Source organism: Callospermophilus lateralis, chromosome 1 (assembly GCF_048772815.1).
Source record: "Callospermophilus lateralis isolate mCalLat2 chromosome 1, mCalLat2.hap1, whole genome shotgun sequence".
NCBI lineage: Eukaryota > Metazoa > Chordata > Mammalia > Rodentia > Sciuridae > Callospermophilus > Callospermophilus lateralis.
Genome location: NC_135305.1, coordinates 21,229,784 through 21,256,007, shown reverse-complemented (window position 1 = coordinate 21,256,007; position 26,224 = coordinate 21,229,784). Strand labels below are relative to the sequence as shown.

General features: G+C 39.4%; 1 protein-coding gene across 1 annotated transcript in view; it reads right to left on the bottom strand.

Moving 5' to 3' along the window:
• Positions 1 to 25,100, bottom strand: part of Chchd3 (coiled-coil-helix-coiled-coil-helix domain containing 3) — a 273,743-nt gene extending 248,643 nt beyond the window's left edge. The window contains exons 1-2 of the mRNA XM_076833112.2: positions 24,854 to 25,100; positions 13,557 to 13,644 (exon numbers count right to left, since the gene is read on the bottom strand). Coding sequence (XP_076689227.1) covers positions 13,557 to 13,644; positions 24,854 to 24,934 — 169 coding nt within the window. The 5' untranslated portion in view covers positions 24,935 to 25,100. The remainder of the gene's footprint in view (positions 1 to 13,556; positions 13,645 to 24,853) is intronic.
• Positions 25,101 to 26,224: the final 1,124 nt, after the last annotated feature.

Here is a 26,224-nt window from a genome sequence, read left to right as displayed (position 1 = left end):
ATAAGGCAAACTTCAAGGTGATCTCCTTCTCCTCCTGCCCCTTCTCACATGTACATTAGTTAAAATTGGGTATAAAGATGTAGAGATGAAGGCATTTCCTACAGAAGCAAATCCACACTCCTTAGCTTTGCTATTTTATCTGCATTTACTCCTTATATCCTCATCTCCCACTAAGTATCTGCATAATTCCCAGAAAGCACCAAGTCCTTCATGATTCTAACCACAGCGCCCTCATTTCTCCTCCCAAGAAATGCCTTTCCCCTTTCCCATTATCCTCCACCACTAAACCCATCGTGCCTTATTGTTGACTCCATTCACCTTTCAATATTAAACTCCAACATCACCTCCTTTTTCATGAAGTCTAGCCTGCCCTTCCCAGGGACAGTGAGTCTCAATCAATCCTCCATGTGTCATGTGTATTTCCATTATAACTCATACTGCTCTATTCATCTCTGAAATCCAGCTCTTAGTACAATGTCAGGAACACAGCCAGGACTAGAAAAATGTTTACCGGAACAAGGGAACAGAACACCCAGTGAAAGGCAAAGAGGGGGCACAGAAAGTAGCTCACTTTTGTAAGGGTCAACCTGGAGCAGGTGAAAGGAAGCAGTGAAGCTGTGGCCCTGGCTGCTACGTTAAAGAAGAAAAAAAGAAAGCGACATCTATTGATCTCCTGCTATATTTCAACACCTGCACGTTATCTCATTTAGTCTCTATGACAACCATGTGAAATTGGCATTAGTCTCTCCATTTTATCCTGGAGGAAAATGAGACAACTTGCCCAAGATCACACGACTATTAAGTGGAAGAAGCTCTTTGAACACTAAACACACACCACAAATACCCCTCCATTCAGAGGTGATGCGACTACAGCCTTTTCACTTGTTTTCAGAAAAACTAAGGTTCATTTCCTTTGTCTCCCTGTTTTTGAAACCACACAATCATATTACTTCACTGCTGGCAAAGCAGAAGTGATGATTCTGGACGGGGCCTTTGCACCCGGGTCTGTCCAGCCTGGTACAAATCATGCCTACTGGACTATATCAGAAAGGATGCTATTGGCCTGAGCACCAGGTGGTCTCCATGATGACTCAGCTAAAGGAATCTCACTTGAATGGAAAGAGGTGGTTTCCAATCAAAACATAACACAGCCTTAAAAGTATCAGGTCAAAGTCCCATAAAACATAATAAGCATAACAATGAACAATAAAGAAATCACTGTTTTTAAGTTTTTAAAACTCTGTCATTTGTACCCAAATATGGGTTATGAAACAATGATTATGTCAGAAGTATAGTGTTTGATAGGGAAAAAAGAATAAGTAACTTATTATTCGTATGTTTACCAGGCTTGATAAAAAATATTTTTAATTATGTGGATCATGTTTTTCTTAGATTTTTATTTAAAAAATAATAAAATATGTCAAAGGTCAAAGAATAATCATGAAAAAGGGATTATAACTTCTCAGAATCTTATAATACTCTAAAAAAGTTTCTGAGATAGAATATTAAAGCAACATTTTAGGAAAGCTTTAAAAAGATGTCACAAAAGCAGATTATGGGCTCAATCCCATGGGATTCCCAGAGAAATCAACATGTTATTTAGAAAAATTAAAGAAACACACTGTACCCAATGGGTCTGTGTTGTCCCACAAAATTAAACAAAAGCCGGTTAGCCAGTCTTATTTTTCCTGCTGGTGAAAGTGAAACATGAATGGAAAAAGAAACGAGAGGTGAGTGGCCTTATCATGGTTGTAGTGCAAGGGTCCAGGCAGTTAAAGCTAAGTTTCAATGGGAATGAGTTGAGGGCTGTTGGGAATATTTTATTAAAATAATTGTTTAAATAATTAAAAGGATAAGATTCAGAATCCATAACCTAGTTGGTGATGACAAAACCTTTTATTTCTTTTCTTCAATACTAGAAACTGAACCCAAAGGTGCTTAATCACTAAGCTACATCCCCAGCCCTTTTTAATTTTTATTTTGAGACCAGGTCTTGACAAGTTGTCAAGGCTGGCCTTGAACTTGAGAGCCTCCTGAGTCAGCCTCCTGAGTCCCTGGGATTACAGGTAGACAAAACAATTTTGAGGTAGTGTTGACCTTACACTCTGCTTTAATGCTTTTGATTTAAATCAAGACTATCCTGATTATAGTAATTGATTTTCTTGTCATTCCTCACATTTATCCTGAAAAAATGGTAGATGGCAATCAATATTTTATCTTATTTTTTAAGGTCATCAGATGATCATTATGTCAACAGCAAGACTAATTACACCTTGATGAATTTATTTAGTGAACCTACCAAATACAATATAGAGCAAAGCCAACGTGATAGTGCAAAACAGATGTGATGAGGTCAAAGAGAAGCAAGGGTAAAAGCCCACAAGAGCAATACCAAATTCTTGGCCATTTTTCTTTTTCTTTGCTAGTTAGGACTCAGATGTTGATGTGTGTTTGCACACACAGGGAAGCCAACTTTCCTGGGGAGACAAAAGAAACCAAGTCAAACCTCAATTCTTCTGAGCTTCAGGACACCAGGACCCCAGGCTTCAAACAGACAGCGCTGTGCTTTGTCAGTGTCGGCCTCAACCCTAGCAGACCCCAGGAAGCCCTGCTATAAGAGGCACTTTCTTATGAACCTGCTGAAGACCCACATCCACGACTAACAGAACCAATTCAAGAGAAAGACCCCTTTTCCTCCTTGTCTCTAGGTACAAGAGACATGTACTTAGACATATCAGGTTTCACTCTGATATGCTTTAGTTCACTCACTCCACAAACATTAACTGAGCAACCAAAATTACAACACAGTCCCTGTGGCTAAGGGTACAGAAGATGAGCAGCCACATTCAAAGCCCCATAAGCAAGTAGGGAAAACAAGTAAAAGTGTAACTATAACTCAATGAAGTAAACATGAGAACAAGCATCAGGCCAGCAGAATTAGTGCTACAAGAAAAGGATATTCCCCAAACAGGCATCCATCTGGGAAGTCCACACTGGAAAAACGAGGAAATGGCTCCTAAAGAAAGACAAACTTCCCCAACCCTCTGAGACTCTCTTCTATCCCACTTTGCCTTATCATCTGGCCCCAGCTGGCCAATGTTTACCTGTAACAAACACAGTCCAATAACTGCTCTTCACCTGCACACAGAGGTCAACACCAAAACAAGAGCAAGTGCAGAAATCGGGGCCATAAAAGGAGGTCCTGAGAGAAAGAACAAGTGGGAAAACAGAAGTTGTGGTATCTGGGGGAGAATGGCAAGGGAACGGGCATTTCTGGAACTGTGGTATGTACTCTGACAACTGCTCTGATAGACAAAGGTCAAACAGGCGGCTGTGGGGCCACACGAGAGGGGCATGGAACCCAGACTGAGCACCAGGAAACATTTCCTGGGATGCTTTCTAACTCATACAAAAGTAGGGGGTGAAATGGGAGTGGGACTGGGCTAGACAGTTAGAGGAACAGTGTTAAGACAGTCTAGAGCAACAGTCAAAAACCCAACAAGAACAAGTTCAAGGACACTCAAGAACTTCAATATGACTAGATAAAGAAGTTCAATGTGAGAGAGGAGGGCCTGGGAGATGAGGAAGAGAAAGATTGTGCAGGACCTTGTTGACATATAAAAGAGATTTAGGCTTCCTCCAACGAGAAGCGAGGAAGCCTCCCAAGTTTTCAAGAGGAACACCATAATTGGTTTCTGCTTTGGAAAGATTACTGGAACCACAGTTAAAATAGATGGGGGAATAAAGTCTGGAGGCGGGGATCAAGGCAATGACATCAGCATGGGAGAAACTGTAAAACTTGCAATCAGAAAATGGAAAATGCAGAGCAAGGATCCACCACTATTCATCAAATACAGAGCAGGGTCTGTGGGTGTCCCCTACAGGACTACAGCAATGATGGGGGACTACAGCAAAATGATAAAAGGAGGAGGAGAAAGAAGAGGAGAGAGAGGAGGAGCAAAGGAGTGTGAATGAGAAGCTGAGCAGCACCACTCACATATCTGACAAAGGGAACAAGTTCTGCCACCAAAACGGGCGCACAGGACTGGTCTGAAGCAGCTGTGTATCTCCCACCTACAATCTGTGAGATGTTCCAACAATCTTCTATCGTTATAGTAATAAGAGTTACCACTACTACCTGGTAACTTCAAGTAATTTCAAGTTCCGATCATTTGATGCTGGCTACTTCGAATACATATTTCAATTAGCCACTCATTCAGGGGAACCAGGGCACATAAGCACCAGAATACTGTCCTCAGCCTGTCACTGTCCCGCCAAGAAAAAGTTTAAAGATCCTCACTGTAATGATACAAATGGGTTCCCAAGGCTTTTCAAGGAAGCTCAAGTATCTTGACAGCTGTCAACAAAGTGTCAAGTAGCCCTGGGGGCAGAACAGGTTTAAAAGGGGACTTAAAAGTGCTTATTGTTCTCTGGTAACATGGTTGGCCTAATACAGTGCACTGTGGGAATAAATGAACAAACCAGAGAGATAGGAAAGGATGAAGGGAAGAAATAAAATGCTGTGTCAGGCCTTACTTTTTAAAATGTTTTTTTACAAGGAAAAACATCATCATCAACAACAATAGCCTACTATTTGGCTGACAGCTGGAAAGTCAATGGATTGATTTTGAATACCTCCACTTGCAATAGAAAAATGTACATCTGAAACTCCCTTGGGCAATTTATTTTAAGAGATCTGGGCCATCCAGATGATGCCCTCAAAGCCTGTCAAATTCCAAGAAAAGCAATAGTATTATTAAGTAAGTGTTTATTTTACAACTGGCACATAAAATTTAAATCAAAACCGGTATTTTTATGTACTGTTTGTGCCATGCTTTATATTCCATTAGAGTAGCCTATATAACCAATGTCATATATTTTATTTTCTAAGTCCTGACACCTAATTACAAAACTCCTACTTTAAAGTTGTTCTATCATTGATGATATCCATGATTTTCTTGGTTGTTATGACCAAGAGCAACATTTGTTCTCTGAGAAAATGCAATCCACTATGTTACAACTCACTTTAAAATGTCCAAAATCTACTGCAGCAAAATGGGGAGTTTCTTTAAAACAGCTTCTCTTTTTCCCTGTGGTCCCCAAAGGTACCAGGGAGTAATGCCTGGTTTAGCTTCCAGGCCAGCATACGCTGGCATTGCTGAGGTTCTAATGTCCTTATGCAATACACCTTCCTAGATGCTGCTGCTGTTTAGGAAGTCAGGCACAAGCAGGCACTTGAGTTCATAGGACCTGGAAGCACTATGTGAAGTAAATTAGTGGTCACTGAGCAGCAGCCACTGAAGACTCACCAAATAGCAGCTGAGGCCAGTGTTAATCTCCTCACTAGATCAATGGGCAAAAGCTCCTAATTGCAGGAAACTAGAAGAAAGTGTGACTCAGGCAAAGAGTGATGAATCAAGTGGCACGTAAATGAGTACTCTAGACCAGAGGAAAAGGATTGAGAGTCAAGGACTGCCACCACCCAGCCACACAGCCTAAGTCACCAAGTGCCCCCAAGTCGTCCTTTGAGTTTGCTATCATGACCTAATTTCTCTGGCTCTACTTTTTAGCTCATCCTTTACATTATCCTTCCAAGAACCTGCTGTTACATCTCACTTCCCCTGCTCATGTTATATCCTTCATTTTTTTTTTCTTTTCTCTTTTTGCTGTGGGGCTAGTTAAGGACAAATAAAAATGCTAATAAGGCTACTTACTTTGTTACTGAAAATGAAATTTTCTTTATTTAGTTCTATAGTGGAAAATACATATTCTTACCATTCAGATTTATTTATTGAATATAAAAATATCAGCAAGAAAATCAGCACTGCATTTTTAACCATAAAAATGTTACTAAGGAGGGCTGGGGATATAGCTCAGTTGGTAGAATGCTTGCCTCACATGCACAAGGCCCTGCGTTCAATCCCCAGCACCACCGGAAAAAAAAAAAAAAAAATGTTACTAATATCTGAGAATACATGAAGGAGCAACTAAAGCAAATTTCTAAACTTGCATCAAAAAATTAGATGGACCTGCTCAGTAGCTGTCTAGGCCCTATAGAATAAAATCCAATATCTTATCTTCTCCAACCTACTCACCAGTTAGGCCCCAGGAAACCTTTATCTGAATTAATCTGGTCTGTATACTGACTCTACCAGGGCCACCTTCCACACCAACACCCCTCCCATACCATATCATCAAGGTTGGCTCAAATCCACTTCCTGTTGGCAAGGCTGCCTGCCTGCTCAAGCTCCTGATCCTTTTTCACTGAATCCCTAATGCACCTTCCAGACCTCTTTATATATTCTATCTCACTTACATATTCATTCACCAACTCAAAAACATTAACAGAACAGGTGAAGGGTACTTAACTGGCACTCAGGCACTCCACTTTAATGGGAAATATGCTTTGACCAAACTAAAAGTTCCTTGAAGTCAAAGATCACCAACATTTGAATACTTCTTGATGGATGGAACTAACAATGTGAGTTCTTTAACCATCCATTAAATATAGACTGTTTATGGAATCTCTTTTAAGAACAGAATATAGGGCTGAGGTTGTAGCTCAGCCATAGAGCACTTGCCTAGCACATGTGAGGACTGGATTTGATCCTCAGCACCACATACAAAAAAAAAAAAAAAAACAGAATATACAGCTGGGTGTGGTGGCACATGGCTGTAATCCCAGTGGCCCTGGAAGCTGAGGCAGGAAGACTGCAAGTTCAAAGCCAGCCTCAGCAACTTAGCAAGACCCTGTCTCAAAATAAAAAATAAAAAAGGGGTGGGTATGTGGCTCAATGGTAGAGTGCCCCTGGGTTCAATCCCAGTACCAAAAAAAAAAAGAACAGAATATACTGATTTAATACTTTGGAACTCTTTAAGCAAATTATCCATTAATGGACACAGTTAAGATACCTGTACATTTGTATAACAGTATCGAGTTGAGATGGTGGTATCCATGAAATTTCATATATTAAAAGTTGAAAATCAAGACATTGCAATTCCCTTCAGATCTTATAACTCAAGTCAAAGAAACAAGTACAACTTGTTTATTTTGAACCCTCCCTATGGTGCTATATCTAAAAGAGCCTTAAAGAGCTGTTTAAAAATAACTAGGAGGGCCAGATTTCGGGAGAAAAATACATAGAATATATAGATGAATTTGTTTCCCTAAATTGGCTGTTTAGTTTAGGCTGTGCTATTTCCTGCTCGAATTGGTTTCCTGCAATTTGTTAAGGCTGCCAAATACTTAGTGATCTCAGTGATATACTTAACACAAATTGGCAAATCTTTTTTATTTTTCACAATGACAAGAAATTTACAGAGAAACTTGTACAGTGAGGATAATAATAAAAGTAAGTTCATCTGTCTTTTCTTCCAGATTTATCATTTTCATCTGGTTGCTAGTGGCTTAAGAAGACAACAAATAGCCTCCTAATATCGCTTCCTGTTTGTTTCTTTCTTATTGATTTGGAGACAGTTTCTTCAGCACTACGCAGGGTCAAACATGAGCAATCTGACCTCACCACGAGCCAGAAAAACTAAATGATCAGGATGGAAAAGAAAAAAATCAATACCCAACATCAATTTTTAAAATCAAAAAATTCAAGACGTTCATGAAAAGGTGAGTTTATAACTATGTGCAATGGCATCTCCTTATGTCAGCCTAAGGAAAAAACTGCCTGGAATAAAAGCAAACCAATATGGTTGAGATAATGCAGCAAAGAATTTGAGGCAGTGAGGATACAGTTAAGTTCTTTAGAGCACATTCATTTATTAAAGTGGCATTACAATCTGCTGTGTGTCACATAGTATATTATTTTGCCCAAACAGCTTTACATGCAAATACTTATTGCAACGAGTCATTGATCTGATTCAAGGTTTGGCAAAAATGAGTTTCAGTAAAGTCTTCAGAGGAACTCACTTACTTGAAGTATAAATTATATTCTCAAAACTATGTATACCATAAAACTTACTTCCTATATTCAGAAATCCTAGGGCTCTCAGTCTATCAAATACACTGCCCTATATTCACACATCTGAATAGCCTAAGGCTGGTTGAATAAGAGTCCTGTGAGAAAGAAAGTATTTTAATAAATATTAAAAATCCAACTCACATTTAATATATAATTTACTTGACATTGAAAAATGTAGAAAAGCCTGGTGACATTTTTATCAATACATTTTTGTAGACTTGAAAAATTATTTCATAACACATCTAAATTATAATTCATATGAAGTCTATTATTGAGTACTAACTTAAACCCCTAAATGAGACAAACTCAGAAAAGTCTTTCTATTTTTAGCAACATATTTTTAAATTCTAAAGAGAATAAAACTTTGTTAATTTACACAATTGTAATTTAATTGCATTCTTAACCTAAAGGCAAAATAGCATGCCAATCTGAGTTCCTTTCTTGGCTTAGCTGGAATGGGGTAGAGAAATCACATAACATACTCAAAAAATCTGTCCTATTAGCTTTACCAAGCCCTTCTCATATCATGGTGTAGACAGGAAAGAAGTCTTTGCATGCATGGTACATGGGGAGCACAAGTAGTCCATCTACTCCAAGGCTAAGAAGCCAGAGCCTATATCCAGCAAAATTAAGCCTCAGATTTGAAAAGGAAATAAAAACCTTTCATGATAAACAAAAGTCAAAAGAATTTGCAACAAGAAAGCCTGCACTTCAGAAATTTCTCAACAAAATACTCCATGAAGATGAAATGGGAAAAAAAAAAAAGTGAAAACCAGTGAAGGGAGGAACTACACTAAAAGAACACTTGTTTATAGCAGCACAATTCACCATAGCTAAACTGTGGAACCTAGATGCCCTTCAGTGGATGAATGGATAAAGAAACTGTGGTATATATACACAATGGAATATTATTCAGCAATAAAAGAGAATAAAATCATGGCATTTGCAGGTAAATGGATGGAGTTAGAGAAGATAATGCTAAATGAAGTTAGCCAATCCAAAAAAACCAAATGCTGAATGTTTTCTCTGATATAAGGAGGCTGATTCATAGTGGGGTTGGGAGGGGGAGCATGGGAGGATTAGATGAACTCTGGATAGGGCAAAGGGATGGGAGGCGAAGGGTGGGAGATGGGGGTAGAAAAGATGGTGGAATGAGATGGACATCATTACCCTAAGTACATGAATGAAGACATGAATGGTGTGGATATAACTTGTATACAACGAGAGACATGAAAAATGAATTGTAATGCATTCTATTGTCATATATAACAAATTGGAATAAAAAATAAATTTTTTAAAAAAAGAATAGTCAATCAAAGGAGAAACTAATTCAGATTAAAAACTAGAAATCCAAAAGGATCCGGAACACAAATCATATCTCAATAATAACCTAGAGAAATCACATACATACTCAAAGAACCTGTCCTATTTGCCCTGTCAAGCCCTTCTCATATCATGGTGTAGACAGGAAAGAAGCCTTTGCATGGTGCACAAGTGATCCTACTCCAAGGCTAAGGAGGCAGCACCTGCAGCAGCACACTCATAACACACAGGATGGAAAACTATGCCAAAGACAGATGTCAAGGGAGTACAGTTTAGGGGAATGCTCCTAGAAGTTTCCATAATTGATGGTCCTGGGATGTGGAAGGGGCGGGAATAAGATTCACAAACACAGAAACACACAGAGCTATCTACCCTCCATAACTTCTATCACCTCATCACTGAAACCATCTGATAAAACTCACAATGCCAAGCACTGGAGTATTCTAGTCTAGAGCTTTGGCAGAGCTTCCTGCAATGACAGTAGTGTTCTATATCTGCGCCGTCCAACATGGTAGTCTCTAGCCACACACAGCTTCGGAGCATGAAATGTATGCAGTGCAACAGAGAAACTAATAGTTCTATTTTAGTTCATTTTAATTGCCTTTATGTAACAGTTGCATGTGACTAGTAGCTACCAGTTAGAAAGTATAGTTCTAATCTGACCACCAAAACACAAGGTGGCATTCTAAAAACTTTCAGTGCCCACCTGGTCACAACTGGGCATGGACCAAAGAGCTCATTCATGATGTCAAACCAGAAATGGAAAGGGATGGATCCCTAGCCAAAGCTAGAGGTTATCATGCCATCAGTGTCCTGCTCTGAAGCCACACACACATGAGCGTTCATAAAAGTCTGCAAACCCATGTCTACTCTCTCAAAGTATCCTAAGAAACTAACCCAACAAGGAAAGCATTTTCTCTCATTTGCCTCTCTACTGAATGAGAGTCAATATGGAAAAAAGCTATAAAAACCAACAAGCACTTATAGACAGTTCTTTCCTGAGCTCAAGCTGAACATCATTACCTTCTGACTAGTTTTTGTCACACTCTTTCTACAAATGAAGCAAGGTGGAAATCAGATTATAATAAAAAGTGGTTGATCACATTTGCTCTAGTCACATGGACACGAGCCCAACTCTCAACTCTATTACTCACCAGCTATGTGATTCTAGGAAAAATAATCACTTTGAATCTCAGTTTCCTACTACATGAAATGGGTTAATAATAGCTCCCCTCTCAAAGGATTGTAAGGATAAAATAAGAGCTATAAAAGGATTTAGCAGAACACCTACCACATTACAATTTTAAGTGCTGTTTATCACTATTTCATTATCATCACCACCATCCTAGCTTATTAATACAGAGAGCAGGGGAAAAAACCTACCTAGAACAAATTATTTTACAACAAATTCCAATTTTAAAAATATTCATATCAAAAATTATTCTTAAACCAAAACACTTAACATATGTAATCTCATTATCATCTAGGCTTCTTCCATACTAAGTTTTTTACTTTGCTTCTAGTCTTATTATAAATTTAGTTATATCTGCCCAAATTCTCTAAACCCTGGAAGGACAGGTCTTTTTGATATTTTGTCCTCTCAAATTAGCTCAAAAACCAAATTATTTGCAAAGTAAACATTTAATGATAATGGTTAAAAGTATGAGAAAACTCCACCCTTACATTAGCTTGTGTTAGCTTTCTGTTAGGTAATAAAGTACCTGACATAAACAACTTAAAAAAATAAAATAAAATAAAAGTTTTATTAAAAAAAAAACATATAATGAATGTCATTGAAATTAAATTTATAGAATTGTATTCCAGGATGATCAAAAGTAGTTACTTTTTGTTTGTGGTACCAGGGATTGAACCTAGAGGGGTTAAACCACTGAGCTACATTCCCAGCCCATTTTTTATTTTTTATTTTGAGACAGGGTCTCATAAGGTTGCTTGAGGCCTCGCTAAGTTTCTGAGGCTGGCTTTGAACTTGCACTCCTCCTGTCATAGCCTTGCACCACCACGCATGGCAGAAGTCGTTACCTTCAAAATGAGTAATGGTATTTGTCCTAAATTAATTCAACAAACAGTAATGAGCACTTACTAAGAAGCAGGAACTATCCTAGGAGCTGGGAATTCAGTTGTGGACAGATAAGGACAAAGGCCCAACAGCTTATCTTCTGAAGAGAATAGTGAGAGCAGGTAAATAAAAGAAGGATGGTAGGTGATGATGAATGACAAGATGATGCTGGACAGGCAGATGGGCCATCATGATGTTCCTCGGGAGCCAAGAGAAGCAGTTCTAACTGCAATCCTTATACCCCTGGGACGTGACATGAACTGACTTATGGTTTTGTTGTGGTTCTTTTTTTTTTTTTTTTTTAGTTGTAGATAGACACAACACCTTTATTTCATTTATTTAAATTTATGTGTTGCTGAGGGTCAAACCCAGTGCCCCACACGTGCCAGGTGAGCACTCTACCACTGAGCCACAACCTGACTTACTTTTTTTATAAAATTGCATGGGGGCAATAGGAGGCTTCTGTAGTAGGTTTGGTAAGAGTGATGGTTTATCTGGATTATAGCTGTAGCAGTAGACATGGACCCAGAAGGATAATTCAAACATATTTCAGAGCTGAACAAGATAAGACTAGCCACCGAACTGATGTAGAAGTAAGGAGAAAAGGAAATGAGAATGAAATCTCTAGTTTGGGGTTTGACCACCTGTGGGGAAAGATGGAGAGGAGAAGCAAGTCTTTAAGAATAAAAGGGAGGCTGGGTAAAATAAAGACATTCTGTCCATCTACAACTACAAAAAAAAAAAGTTAAAAAAAAAACTTCCCATGGGAGGCTGGGGTTGTGGCTCAGTGGTAGAGCACTTGCCTTGCACACATAAGGCATGGGTTTGATCCTCAGCACCACATAAAAATAAATAAATAAAACAAAGGTATTGTGTCCATCTGGATCTATTAAGCTGGAGCGTGCTCACTTTCTATCAAGTGTTAATTGGTCATGAAGCTTCTAAATTCTCCTACCAAACAGGAAGCTTTGAAAGGGCAAGAACTGTTTCTTGTTAATCCTAGTACCCACAGCACTGAACATACCAGAAGTTCAACTATGTCCATCAAATAATGATCAGCAAGAGGGCTCACAACTGCCCCAAGTAAATAGCACATTTCAGTCTTTGGCCAAATTTACCCCTTTCAAATAAATATGAAAAATTTTCACTTAGTCCAAAATTAACCATTCCGATTACCTTTCTGTTGTCATTTTACAAAAACAAAATGGCAATGGAAAAATAATTATAAATGTTCATCCATCAACTGGGCAGTATCAATAACAGTGCTGGGGCTGGGATGTAGCTCAGTGGTAGAGCACTTGCCTACCATGTGCAAGGCCCTGTTTTTAATCCAAAGGAAAGAGAGGGAGGGAGGGAGGAAGGGAAGGAAAGGAAAGAAATAAAAACAAAACCAGTGCTGGACACATTGCAGGCACTCAGCAAGCATTTGTTGGATGAACACACAGGTGTGGCAGGAAAGTGCAAAGAGAAAGGAACTAGTATTAGGTCTCTTATCTCTTTCTTTTCCAGCAAAACCTACAGATAAAATGAGGCATAATAATTCTCTATCTTGTTTAACACAATAATTTCATTAATAACTAGAATGATAAAATAAATCTTTCATAAATTTGAAAGAAATTTATAAGGAACAAAATCATTTTAGATATTTAATAATTTGAAAAGCTGAAGATATTTTCTAAGTTCAATGTGGTTTTGTTTTGTTTGTTTTGTTTTTTGTTTTGGTTTTGGTTTTTTGTGGTGCTGGTGATTGAACCTAGGGCCTTGTACATGCAAGGCAAGCACTCTACCAACTGAGCTATATCTCCAGCCCCAAGTTCAATGTTTTTTTATATATATATATATATATATATATATATATATATATATTTCCTCCTAATCTCCAATATCTCCATTATCAATCCATTTTACACAAAAAAAAAAATATATATGAAGTAATCTTTCAAAGCATAGTAGAGGGTTCAGGAGTTGGATGAGAAAAAAATTTTCCAAAGGCTGTTTTGAAAGTAGGCTCATTCCTCATGTCAAACATTTTAAAGAAAACCTGATACTGATTTCTAACATTCCCTAGGAAAAGCTGAATGTCCAAATAATGAAACACAGAAGGTAGTTGAATTTGACTACAGTGAACTTTCTCCACTTAGAACTTTTCAATTAAAACTCCTAAAATTAAAATGCCGTAATACCTGAGGCACCATAAATACCAGAATACCGCTGAGACTTCGAACCAGATGGAGAGGATTCCTTCATTCGATCGATCACATTTTCCGAAAGCTGAAAAAGCAACATCAAAATAATATCAATGACAAAAGAACAAGAAACAGTGCAGTAACATCTAAGTTATTTAGTCACCCATATCAATATATACAAAGAACCGCCTAAAGAAATTAGTCTAATAGCTATAAAACTAGAAGAATAGTTTTAAAATTTCAAGATGCCCCCCATAGCACTACTCCTTTTTTTCTTCTAAAGCACTGCTAATTGCTCATTATAAATAATTCTTTGTTTTCTGCTGTGCACTAAATTGTAATCCTGGAGAAAATTCTATAAGCCATCAGAACTCCTTCAACCTTTCTCCCTCAACCTACAAAATTATTTAGGCATTAACAGTCCTTAGCTCCTTTCTTTCCAAGAGTCCCAAAGAAAACAGGGTTCCTCCCTCCCTCCCTTGTTTAAGGCTAACCCGACACACTTGCTCTTTCAACAGATTTTCTTATGCATTAACTATGTGCTGGGAACTAAGCTAGACTTGGACAATTCAAAGTCATCAAGTTGCTTAAAGTAAAGTGGAATAAACAGAAAACTGTCAGGCATTTAAATGTAACGTGACAGGTACCACTTGTGTGCTCCAACCTGTAAGGCAAAAAGCATAAAGGGAGCGCTCCAGCTAAGCTGTAGGGGTGGGGTCTGGAGCAGAGGATTAAAAAAAATTTTCACCTGAAAATAGAATAGTGATTACCAGGGACTGGGAAGGTCATGTATTTGGGGATGCTGAGTGGAAGATGGGTGATTGGATATGACCCAAGCACTCTGTTGCATGTATGAAAACATCACACAGAATCCCATTGATATGGACAATTTATATGTGCTAATTTTTAAAAGAGAAAAAATAAAAAGACTTGCAAGGGAAAGATGGACAGAGGGAAGAGAACCATGCAGGATGAGGGAACCTCATTAAGTACACATGAGAAACAAGGTTTGCCAGTAGGTATCCAAATAGGGGTTGTTGAGAGCCACAGCCGAAGGGGCCCCAGCAAACTTTCAGACTGCCAGCTGATGATTGGCTCACAGCGGCCCCAGCAACATCTAACTGATTGGCTCCTCTGCGGTGATGCTCATTGGAGATGCTCATTGAGCTGAGAGGCTTGTGGGAAGCCGGTGGTGGCAGTTGGGCTCTGAGGGTTTTTCCTGAGGAGCTGTTTTGTTTGGCGTGTGTGGTTCTAAAAATAAAGTTTGTTTCTTTTGACAAGTGGCTCCTGAATTGTGCCCAGCCAGACTGCGGCAAGGGGTATTAGGTAGGAAGTCATTAGCGCTGAGATTCTGAGGAACTCTCAGGCCTGGAGAGCTGAGTCACCGGCCCCTCAATTACTTCTGCATCATTCCTTTTTATTTTTTTGCTAGTGCTTACCACCACCTGATGCTTTCTTGTCTTCTGCCTTTCACATTAAAGAGAAAGCTCCGTGTAAAAAAGGACTTAGCTGTCCCATCACGATACCCCAGAATCAATAAGCCTACAAAGAATACTTAAATAAATAAATGAAATGACAAGAATGGATGAATGAAAGAATGGCTGAAGCAGGAAACTAAAGAGGGGACACAGTGAAAAGAAGCGGTAGAGGGGAGATGGGAGATTTTAGACTATTAAAACCCTTGAGCTTAATGAGTTTGAACTACATCCAGAAGCAACCAGGCACTACTAAAGGACTTGAAACAGAGTAATGACATGATCAGATGCACATTTCAGGAAGATGACTCTGGCTACAGTGTAGAGAACAGCCTGGAGAGGGATGAGAACAGAAGGACCCCTGAAGGAGGCTGAGGACCAATTAAGAAGCTATTAGGCATATGTCCACAAAAAACTTGCGCAGGAATGTTCAGAGCCGTATCATTCGTAACAGCAAGAGTGGAAACTGACAAATGTTGATTTTCTGGTGAATGGATAAACAAAACATCATAGATCTATACAACAGAACACAGTTCAGCAACAAAGAGGGATGAAGTTCTGATACAAGCTATAATACAGATGGACCTAAAAATCATTCAGCTAAAAGGTCACAAATTGTAAGATTCTATATATATGAAATGCCCAGAAAAGGTGACTCTGTGGGTACAGAATCCCTAAGTAGTTGCCTAGGGCCAGGGTGGAACTAGGATTAACTCACAAGATCTTACTGGGGTGACAAAGATGTTCTAAAACTGGACTGTAGTAATGATTACACATCACAGTAAATTTACTAAAAGCTGTTGAACTGTACACTAAAACAAGTGAATTTCATGGCATGTAAATCATTCTACAATGAAGCTGTTAGGGGAAATATAGTAATCCAGGAAGAGTATATTCAAAAGACGTCTGGGAGTCCAAAGAGCTAATACTCGCTGAGTGCTTGTTGTTGAGTCAGGCATGACTCTAAGCTAAGTACTTCACTCACTTAATCCTTAACATGCCATGAGAGAGATGCTTCTATCATCTCAATTTTATAGGTGAGAAAACTGAAGCACAGTCAGATGAAATACCTCACCCTGGATCACACGTTTTATCAGTAGTGGAGCCAAGACTCAAACTCAGGAAGCCTGAGTCAAGGTCACAGTCCACCATCCCTCTTCAGTACCACAATGGGTCTGACTAGATGTGGAAATAAAGAAAGGGAGGACATCAGGAAAGAACCCAGGTTCCTGGTCAAGTCTGGGTGATCCTCTCCTATACCAAGGACCTTCTTGCAATAGCCACTTTCTCAACTCAACACTCTTTAGCTTTTCCTTCAATACAAATGTCAAAGTATTTTGGTAAACATCACTAGTGGCCAAGTTAGTAATCTTTTGTAGTTGTATTTATGTAAACAACTATATTTTATATTTACAAAGCACCGTATTCCTAACTTCCCTTTAGCAGCTGCAACTTGGGTCACTGGCCTCTTCTGGAAACCCTACCTTGGTTTTCCTGACATCCCACTCTGCTGGTTCTCCAAGGACTCTGGCGGGTCTCCTTTCTTTCCTGGTCTTCCCCTCAGCCACATACCTTTAAGTGCTCAAGGCCACATTTTATTCTTTGTCTTTATTCTCTTTTCATTCCAGGAGCTCTTGGTGCTCTCACCCAATCCCTTGATTTTTAACTGCTGATGACAAATTAATGAATTCTTAACCCTTATCTCCAGTTCAAGACCAGTATCCCAAAAGCCAGGCCTACGTGTTGAATTAACTGACACCTTCCCTTGGACGTACCAGAGGCACCTCACAACCAACGCGTCCAAACTGAACTTACGTTTGACAAAAATACTCTTTCCTCACAGGTTGCTTACCTCATTTGTGACACCACCTCTATCCAGTTTCTAAATCAGCCCCCAGGACTTTACTTAATTTCATTCTCCTTCACTTTCCTAGCCCGGACTCTCTCAACCCCTAAATGTTTAAACAACTCACCATCTCTTCTCCTGCCCTAATTTATGGCACCATCAATAATCTCCCAAAATGCAAATGTGATAATGACAACTCCCTGCTGCACTCTTCAATACCTACCTTCTGCTGACAAGAAAGTCCAAATTCTTCAGGGTTTGTTGTTGCTGTTGTCGTTGTTGTTGTTGTTTTGAGGTTTTTGTCTTGCCTTGGTTTGGTTTAGTTTTGGCAGTCCTTGGGATCAAACCAAATTCTCTATCACTGACCTACATCCTCAGCCCTTTCACTTTACAGCTCAGCACCTTGCTGAGTTGCCCAGACAGGCCTGGAACTCCTTCCTCGGCCACCTAAGTAGCTGGGATCACAAGCATGCACCACCATGACCAGCTCCAAATTCTTTTCATCATTTGGTGATGGCCTCTCTCCCCAACCTCAACCTCCAGTTTGTCCCTGAACACTTCACACCTGTTCCACTCCGACACCTCACTTTGTTGCCCTTTCTTTGCCATCAGTGCCTGCTCTCCTGAGGCCTTAGGAGCCAACTTTCAAGATCCATCTTTTCATACATCTGAAAGTTCTCACTGACCTAACCAGTCCCCCATTCTATTCCCACCAAAGCTATCCTTCATTGTGCCCACTATACCTCACACAACCCTTTAATACAGCACCCCAATGATATAAGAATGAGCCCTTCCATACTTCCCTGTCTGCCTTTCAATAAGATGGTGAGGTACTATGTATTAATGAGTTATTCATTCAGCCAGTGTTCACTACCCCAGGCACTACTTAAAGCCCTGTGGTATGTGAACAAAACAGTCTATGTCTGAGCAGATACTCGTATCTCAGAGCCCAAACCAGAATGGAGGAGATGGCAAAGAGAAAGAGTACAGCTCGTAAGCCGTGTTCCTCAAAGGAAAAACCCATGATCACTTTCTCTATGAAAGACAAGTGTTGAGCAAAAAAGCAGGGTGTCAAGGGGCTTTCTACCTGAAGATGCCACGGCCTGCTGTGCCTTTTCTCAATGACAGTAATCACCAAGAATATTTGCTAAAACTCATCTGCAAAGTTGAGATACAGCTTAGGAAAAACTTTAGTAAGACTGAATCAAATCCCTCAATGGTCAAATTAAAAAAAAAGAAGATCCTAAGTAATATGCAGTTACTGGCAGCACCAAGGGGTTACCAGAAGTGGCAACCCCCAATCTGTAGTTCTATGCTCTCTCTAGTAAGAAACATCCTTCAACCCCTCACATATAATAAAAATACATCACTTCCTCTTAAAGAGATAAAGTGACCCTTCGTTTTAGAATCTTAAAGCTATTCCAAGTGATATATATGTAGTGATAGATAATATACAAATAGCTGGTTTCAATTGTATATACTACTTAGTATATATAATGTACCATTGTTACAATGTGTTACATATAACACTATATTACAGTGTATATACTATGTATTATATTGTATAACATACTGTTACATACCCAGTATAATTTGTATAAAGGGACACATAAAGCTAATTTAGCTTATATATAATTCTTATGTGTGATTATATAATTTTGTTTATTTATAACAAATTTATATTTATTATATTAAATATGTATAAATTACATTTATATATAATAAACTTATATATTAATTATATTTATATACTTCAGGGCAAAATCAAAGAACTTCATTAAAAATATATTCTACTTAATCAGAAAATGGAAAATCAAGTATTAGCTATAAACCTTACCTTTGTCCATATGGGAGACAGATACCTTCTAACTATTACATCTTACTTCTCATAAAAATTCATACCTTGCTACCATCTCTGGCCACCATGATAAGTCCTTCCAATCTCCAAAGTAGTTTCAAAAATATCGTCCTTTCAGATAGATTGTTTTTTTTTTTTTTTAGAAAGCTGGCCCAGAATAGATGAAAAATCATGGCCACTTACTAGCTCTGTAACCCTAGGGAAGTCTCTTCAATGAATCTCACTTCCCTCATTTAAAAAGTGAATTTGCTTCTGGGGGTTACAGAGAAGATTATAGTTTATGCAGTATTAACTATAATTGGCTACAAGGTATTTGGTAAATCTACTGCTCATACAGCTCCAGCCAGGAGGACACTGATTTTTACTTCTTCTTGGTTGATTCTCACCAATGGCCTGAGCCTATACTTCTCTACATGGGGCACAAATATTAGGGCCACAGCTCCATGCTGGTATGCATATATAAAGTACTCCTTTACCTATATCTGTGCTCTTTGGGTAGTAAGAGAGGAATGTCTCTTTCAACCTAATCAATAATTGTTTCTTACTAACTGTCCATCTCCTTTTGTGGGTTTGATGCTTCAAATTCTACCACTTAATGTCAAACTCTAACATGATTCAAAATATTTCTCAATGCAGTCTTTGGTCATATGTAGTCCAATGAATTAATAAGCACATCACCCACAGGAACAGATGATAAACACATTGCAGGGTTGATAAACATATCATATAGGTTTGCCTTGTTGAAAGTCAACCATTTGTTCTTACACTCATTCCAGACTACATTCTTGGGCCCTTCAGAGTAGCACCCATAACCATCTACAATTCCAACTCTGTGACTTCAAGCACTATTAGCCTGTCCTCAGACTGTCCTGTCTCTGCTGATCCAAGGCAACAGTCTTGCTTTGTTATCGTTTGCATTTAGAGTTCATGCTCTCTGAGCTGACCTTCCAAGTTGCAGTAGTAAGTTCAGACCTGTACACTCACCTGATCTCCTCTCAGAACAGGGACATTCACTTGTTAGGCAGCTGCCAAGATTTAGAAATGCTGGCCAGGGTTACACACAAAATCTGCAGTTGTAGAATAACTCTGATGTGTGACAAAAACTGACCCAAAGCTGGGATGGGGACTCAACGGTACAGCACAAGCTTCTGCAAGAGCTAGATAGGCAACCTCTGCAAGAAGCAACTTCTCCAGGAAATGCAGCTTTCATAAACAAGGCATGCCTTTTAGAAAAGGTTTTTCCTATTTATTGATCTATACTTATATTATACCTGCTTTCCACTCATATCTGGAATTTCTAAGGCAAATATCAAGTACAATTTATGGAAATTATTTATATCAAAGTGTAGTGAAATAACACCCACACAATATATTGATGCTAAGAATATACCCAGAAGTCTATGGACTACAACTGGGTCCATGGACTAATTCCTCAATTGTATGCAAAATTGTCTGCTTACTGCACTGTTCTGGGCAGAGTTCATTGATCACAGGTAGATATACAGTGGTCTATTAACTAAAAGAAGTTAAGAACTATGCTTCTAATATATGGGGCAATCAAGAGAGCAGGCCTGCTGACATTCAACCAACTGACCTTGCCTATCCAACCTGCTCTCCATGGCTCCTAAAACCAATTTTAAGCCAAGTTGAAATGGGTATTACTCACCGCACCAGCGCACTCCAGAGGGAGGATGTGTGTCATCTTCTAGTTTTCCCACCCACCTTGTTTGGTCTTATCCAAAAATTAGCACAAACATACCACCCACCAATTAAAAAATCCAGTATTTTCTCAGACTGGAGACTTGGTTAGAGCAGCAAAAATAAAGTATTCTGCTCCCAAGGAACAGAGTAAAAGGAAGCGAGAACTCCTCTTATATTGTCCTTCTCTGAAAGCCCAAGTCAGGAACCACGACAGACAGAACCAAACCAGACCCTCACCCCCATGATAGTTTTTATTTTCTTCCAGATGTGTCATCAAAGTGACGAATGAACTCAGACCCATTTTTCTCTCTTGGTCTTCCACAGAGCACAGGTCATTTTTTGTGAGACTTAGTACGCTTTTCAACTACTTTAAGACATAGTCTCCAAAAACTGCTATTATCATTTGACAGAAATCACTCCCAAACTTTCAAGGGCATAGGGCACAGTTGTGAATACCATACCCACAGATACCTATAAAATACATAATTCTTGGCTTTATAAGTTTGTCACCTGTATCTTTTTTGCATTTGCCATTAGAAGACACCATGAACTTCTGTCTTTATTAAATCCTAGAAAGATTAAGAAGGTACTATGCACAAGAGTCACAGAATCCACAGTTAAAGGGACCATTCATCTATTAGTTAACTGAATTATTCGTGCAACATTCTCAACAATCCCAAAGGCTGACAGAATGAATTTGTCATTCAGCCTGTATGACACCCCATTAAGGAATCTCTTCATTTAGGGGCTCTCAACTATCAATATCTCCCAAAGCAAAAGATGTACTCCTTGTAAGTATCCATATTGCCATAACTTGCTCCTGTGAATTTTAGCTTGAACTTCAATGCCAGCTGCAGAGATTCATTTATGCCTGGAAACCATGATAAGTCTTACTTTGAAAGTGATACTCATTGAAGTTGACATTTGCTCTAGAAGAGTTCACTCACAGCTTTGATGTTTCAGATAAACCTGTGAAAGACTGGGTCATAAGCATACTTTCCAAGCAGGCACAGCAGGTGGTCACAAAAATCCTATTAAGCACATGTAATATGAGTAATAAAAATGCTTGGTATTTCTATCACTAGTAGCTTATTTTGGACTTGGAGAGGAGGGCAAAGCAAGAGGGGGTCCCTTCATCAAACCCATATGAATAGTTTCAGACTCAAAACTGGAATCAAGTATCAGAATATTGGTTATTTATAGAAGGGGAAAAAAGCTAACAATTGCTAAGGATAAAGAAAATAAACAGACCTTATGATGAAAACACCTGCTAGGTGAGAAGAAATTTTAAACTTAAAATTGTAAATAGGTTCTTTAATTGCTAGTTGTTTGGGACCTCAGCAAGAAAAATATGAAAAAACATTATCTATCAATAAACTTGGCTTAGTTACAAAAAGTTTTACATTGCTTACTAAATGTTATTCTTAATGCAGTAAGTGAAGATGAAATTACTATCCTAATCAGTGGAACAGAATTGGTTTTCCAGCAGTGACTGATGCTACAGAACATGTACTTACATTTTCCATAATCAATGACTTAAACATTAGAAAATTAATCAAAGTGGTAAAGTTTTCTTTAGTGCCATGTTGTAACCAACTGAGCTAAAGACAATGCCTTGCTTACATACCCATAGTGCTGTTCCCCACGACTCGGAAGGAAACAATATGGCTGTTTTAAGCCAAGAAAAATGTAAGGATCAACTAAAATAAATCTACAAAGTATCAAAACACAAATCACACTGAACTCCCAATATCCAGTCCTCCTGCCATTAGGTTCAGCAGTGGGAGCACAACATGGTCTTATTTTTACCTACTTTAGGGTCATGTAAGTTTATGCATCTGTCCTCTTAAAACAGTTCTAGTAACGACTACTATTCAGCAAACACTGTTTGACACTAGGCACTGCGCTAAATGCATCCACATGTCAAATTCTCACTAGTAGGCTCTATAATCCAGACAAACTGAAGAAAGAAACATAATTAAAAGTGACTTGTCCAGGGATACATAGCTACCAAAGCAGAGCTAGGATCCAAACCCAGGTCTTTTTGGTTTCAAAGCACATGCTTTTTCTACACTACACAGTGCTTTCAAAGAATCTTAGACTTTTTTCTTTTTCCATGTGACAGGAATCTTAAGATGCTTCACAGACCTTACCTCAGGTTATTACCCTAACCAATCAAAGGAAGTGATGGTACTCCCCCTTTAAAAATAAGGGTATATTCTCCGAGAAGTGACTTGTCCAAGACCACAAACTAACATGTAAGATTTAAAACGAGGTCAGTCTAATTCCTAGTTGATATTCTTTTGACCATGACCTCAAAGAAATCAGAATGACCTCTGAGTACTCAGCAGTTAACAACATGACACTTTTGGAGGAAACTGTAACAGGCTAAGTATGGCTGCAAGAACTTACACTGCCACTAGGCTCACCACATTTCAAAACTGAAATCATAGATCTGTACTCAGCTATCATTTTGCTGATGAGAAAATTGAAGCACAAAGAGATTGCAAATCATCCTTGAAAAAGAAGGATTTGAAGCAATGGAGAACAGTGCAAGGGCATTCCAGGTGAAGGGTACATTCTGAAGAAAAGTAAAGAAGTCAAAAATGAGCATAGAGTGTACTTGAATTATGATAACATAGATAAAATGTATTATAGAGAGAGAAAAAACAAAGAAAGCTTCTGTCAAGATGTGGGGCCAAAGGACAAAGTTTCTTTTTAAATTATAACATAGATAAAATGTATTATATGAGAAAGAAAAAAAAAAAGAAAGCTTCTATCAAATGGTGGGGCCAAAGGACATAGTTTCTTTTTTTTTTTTAATGTTCTTTAAAAAGGTTTTATAAACAACCTTACCTTTTGAATCCATACATATCCCTATTGTCATGCTTATTCTATTCAACCTTATCTAATATTTGACATGAATCTCTGCTATGACCAAATTCTCTTTCAATTTAGTTTGTTGTCACCGTTGTGTCTGTACTACAGCATGAAAATATGGATTTTTGCATTTTTCTACAATCTTCACACCCAGAACTTATTTTGCTTTTTCTTTTAAGCCATTTTCACCCTCCAGTGTGGAATAGTCAAGACTTAAGATTTTAAAAATCTCTCCATAAAACTCAAGAGTTTACAGCAATGTTTATTTTACTCCAAAGAGTACCAACCACAATACTGCAAAGAATGCAGCCTTGAATTTTTTTTTTTTAACAAAATGTAGTACTACCATTCATTAATATTTTATAGAAAGCAATGCTGGTCAAAGACCAAAAACAGTTCAACAGTCTGAGTTTCTAAAAGAAAACTTTAATAAACTCTTTTCAAGGTTAACAGTAGCAAAGGAAAAAGTTTTTAAACACTTTCAATATATAAAAAGTTTTATTTCCTAATAACAAATGCTAAAAGGAATTCACACATTTAATTTAGTAAAGCTGGCTGTGTAATAACAGAGAAAGAAAAAATATAAAGTATCATAAAACTTTCCTGAAGTCAAAAGTGCTTTATTTACTACGTTCAGGCATCATACTTCCAAAAATGTGAAGCTCCAAATTCAGGTGCAGCGGAGAGTGTGTTAATGAAGTTAGTGCTGGTATACTGACACCCTAGAGAAAAATCAAGTTTTCAGTTTACGTATCAGGTACATGCAGAGGGCATAAAAAAATTCCCTTACAATGTCTCGGTCAGAGCTGACTCTATTAACTTATACTGGCCTGGAGAATTTCCAACCTATCTCAGCCCCCATCAGGCTGGCAGACAGTAGGCCTGTAGTAACTGGGACTAGTCCAAAAACGTAGGCACAGCAGGCCACAGAGAAGGCTCCTGGGAAAAACCAGATATCAGATGAAAGTGAAGGAGGGAGGAGTCAGAAGTCACAGAGGCAGGCGAGAAAGGGGGAGGGGTGCGTGTGTGTGTGTGTGTGTGCGCGTGTGTCTGTGATGGGGAAAGGGGTGGCATCAGAAGGAAAACATTAAATGACAGAAAGCAAATTAAAGTGATCCTTAAAACGCCAATTCACCCTGAGAGATGATGTAGGCGTGGGAAAGCAGGGCTCGGGTCCTGAATACAGGAGCAGTAAGACACGACCCGTCCCACGGCAGGCGCGGTGAGTGCCAAAGTCCTGCAACTAGTGAGCAGTGCAGGTAAGGCCAGGCGGTGAGCCCTGGAGGGTCCCGTTCAACCCGGCATGCCCCACCCGGCCCCGCACAGTGCCTGGCACTTGGCACGCAACCAGGAACTCTCTCTGAATGAACGTCCCGAGTCTGGAAACTACGGGCTTCTCCCCAGAGAGCCAGGCTTCGGGTGGGACAAACACGGGGGCGGGACAGGGAGACACCCAGCGGAGCGGGTCCCGGGGACCTCGGGGCGCTGGGGTCCCAGTCGGAGTGCTGGCCCTCCGCCCGCCCACTAAACTCACCCGGATGCCCTTCACCACGGTGATGTTCTCATTCTCGTCCGCCTCGAAGGTGACCCGGCGAGTGCTGGCGGTCCCACCCATGGCTCCTGCTTCTGTCCCCGCAGTTCTAGCGCGGACCCACGAGTCCTTCAGGGCCCCCGCGCACTCACGCGGGTGGAGGAGCCGGGACACTTCCCTTGCCCGGCAGGAGCAAGGCCACGACCCCAAAAAGCAAGGAGAAGGCGCCGGTCCCGAGCTCCCGCCTCCTCCGGTCACGCGCCATAGCAAAACCCCCTAGTGTTGGTCGGAGATCCGAAAGGCCCGCCTCTACTCAGCGGGAGAGCCATGATTGGTTGGCACGGACCCGGATGCTATGGCAACAGGTGGTATTTGACAAGGTTTCCTAAGCCCCTGAGTGTATTGGGAATTGTAGTCTCGAGTTGAAGCGATGGGTGCTGGGGCGAACTCGCCTTGGTCTCGAGAGTGACAGGGAAGCACGGCATTCTGGGAGTTGTAGTCTTGGCGGCTCTAAAGCCTTGTCACTCGTCAACTTTCAAGAAGTTCGCTCATCCAGCAATGGAGATTTAAAGACATTATCTAGAAACTGAAGTTGGTGAGTTCAAAGACACAATCTCTCTCTTTAAGAAATTTGAAGTTGGATGAGCGATGCACTCCCCTAATGGAGCTGTTCTTAAATACTACATCTAATCCCCGACACAAAATTTAGAATATTTTAGTCTTAGCCATTAAAAGAAAAAAAAAAAATTGGCCAATGTACCTATCTCGTGAACTACATAAAATACTTGTTTTATTTCTTTCTATAAAGTACAATTTTTAATGCTGATTTTCAAATCTGCATAGAAATTTTAAAAACGGGGGGAAATTTTGCACCAAACAAGTAGAGCATTCACTTTCAACATGGGTGTCTTCTTTCACTTCAGTCACAAAAGGTGGGCCATAATGTGGTTAAGCAGAGAAAAGTTAAGTGCTTGCCAATGATGGCATAAATTAGTGGAGGGACTAAAACTACATCACACCAAGCTGAGATGATTTATTTGGAAAGTTTCTAGTTTCATATGTCACCTCTACAAGACCAAATTAATATTTAGGTCATTTTTGTACAGATTTAACTTTTTTTTCTAAACATTCTGCTACATGTACATTTAGCCATATCACCTTAGACTTACAGAGGCAGATGTATTCTCTAGAAATTAGGTGAATGGGTGGGGGGGGCGGGGGGCATATCTTGGTAGCATCATGTGCAAGGCCTCAGATTCAATCCCCAGATCACAAAAAAAGGGAAAGAAAAGGAAGGGAAGGAAAATGTTAGGTGAGTGATGGTACTATTTTCAGTTGGTCCCTTTCAACATTAGAGCCATGACATACCAAGGC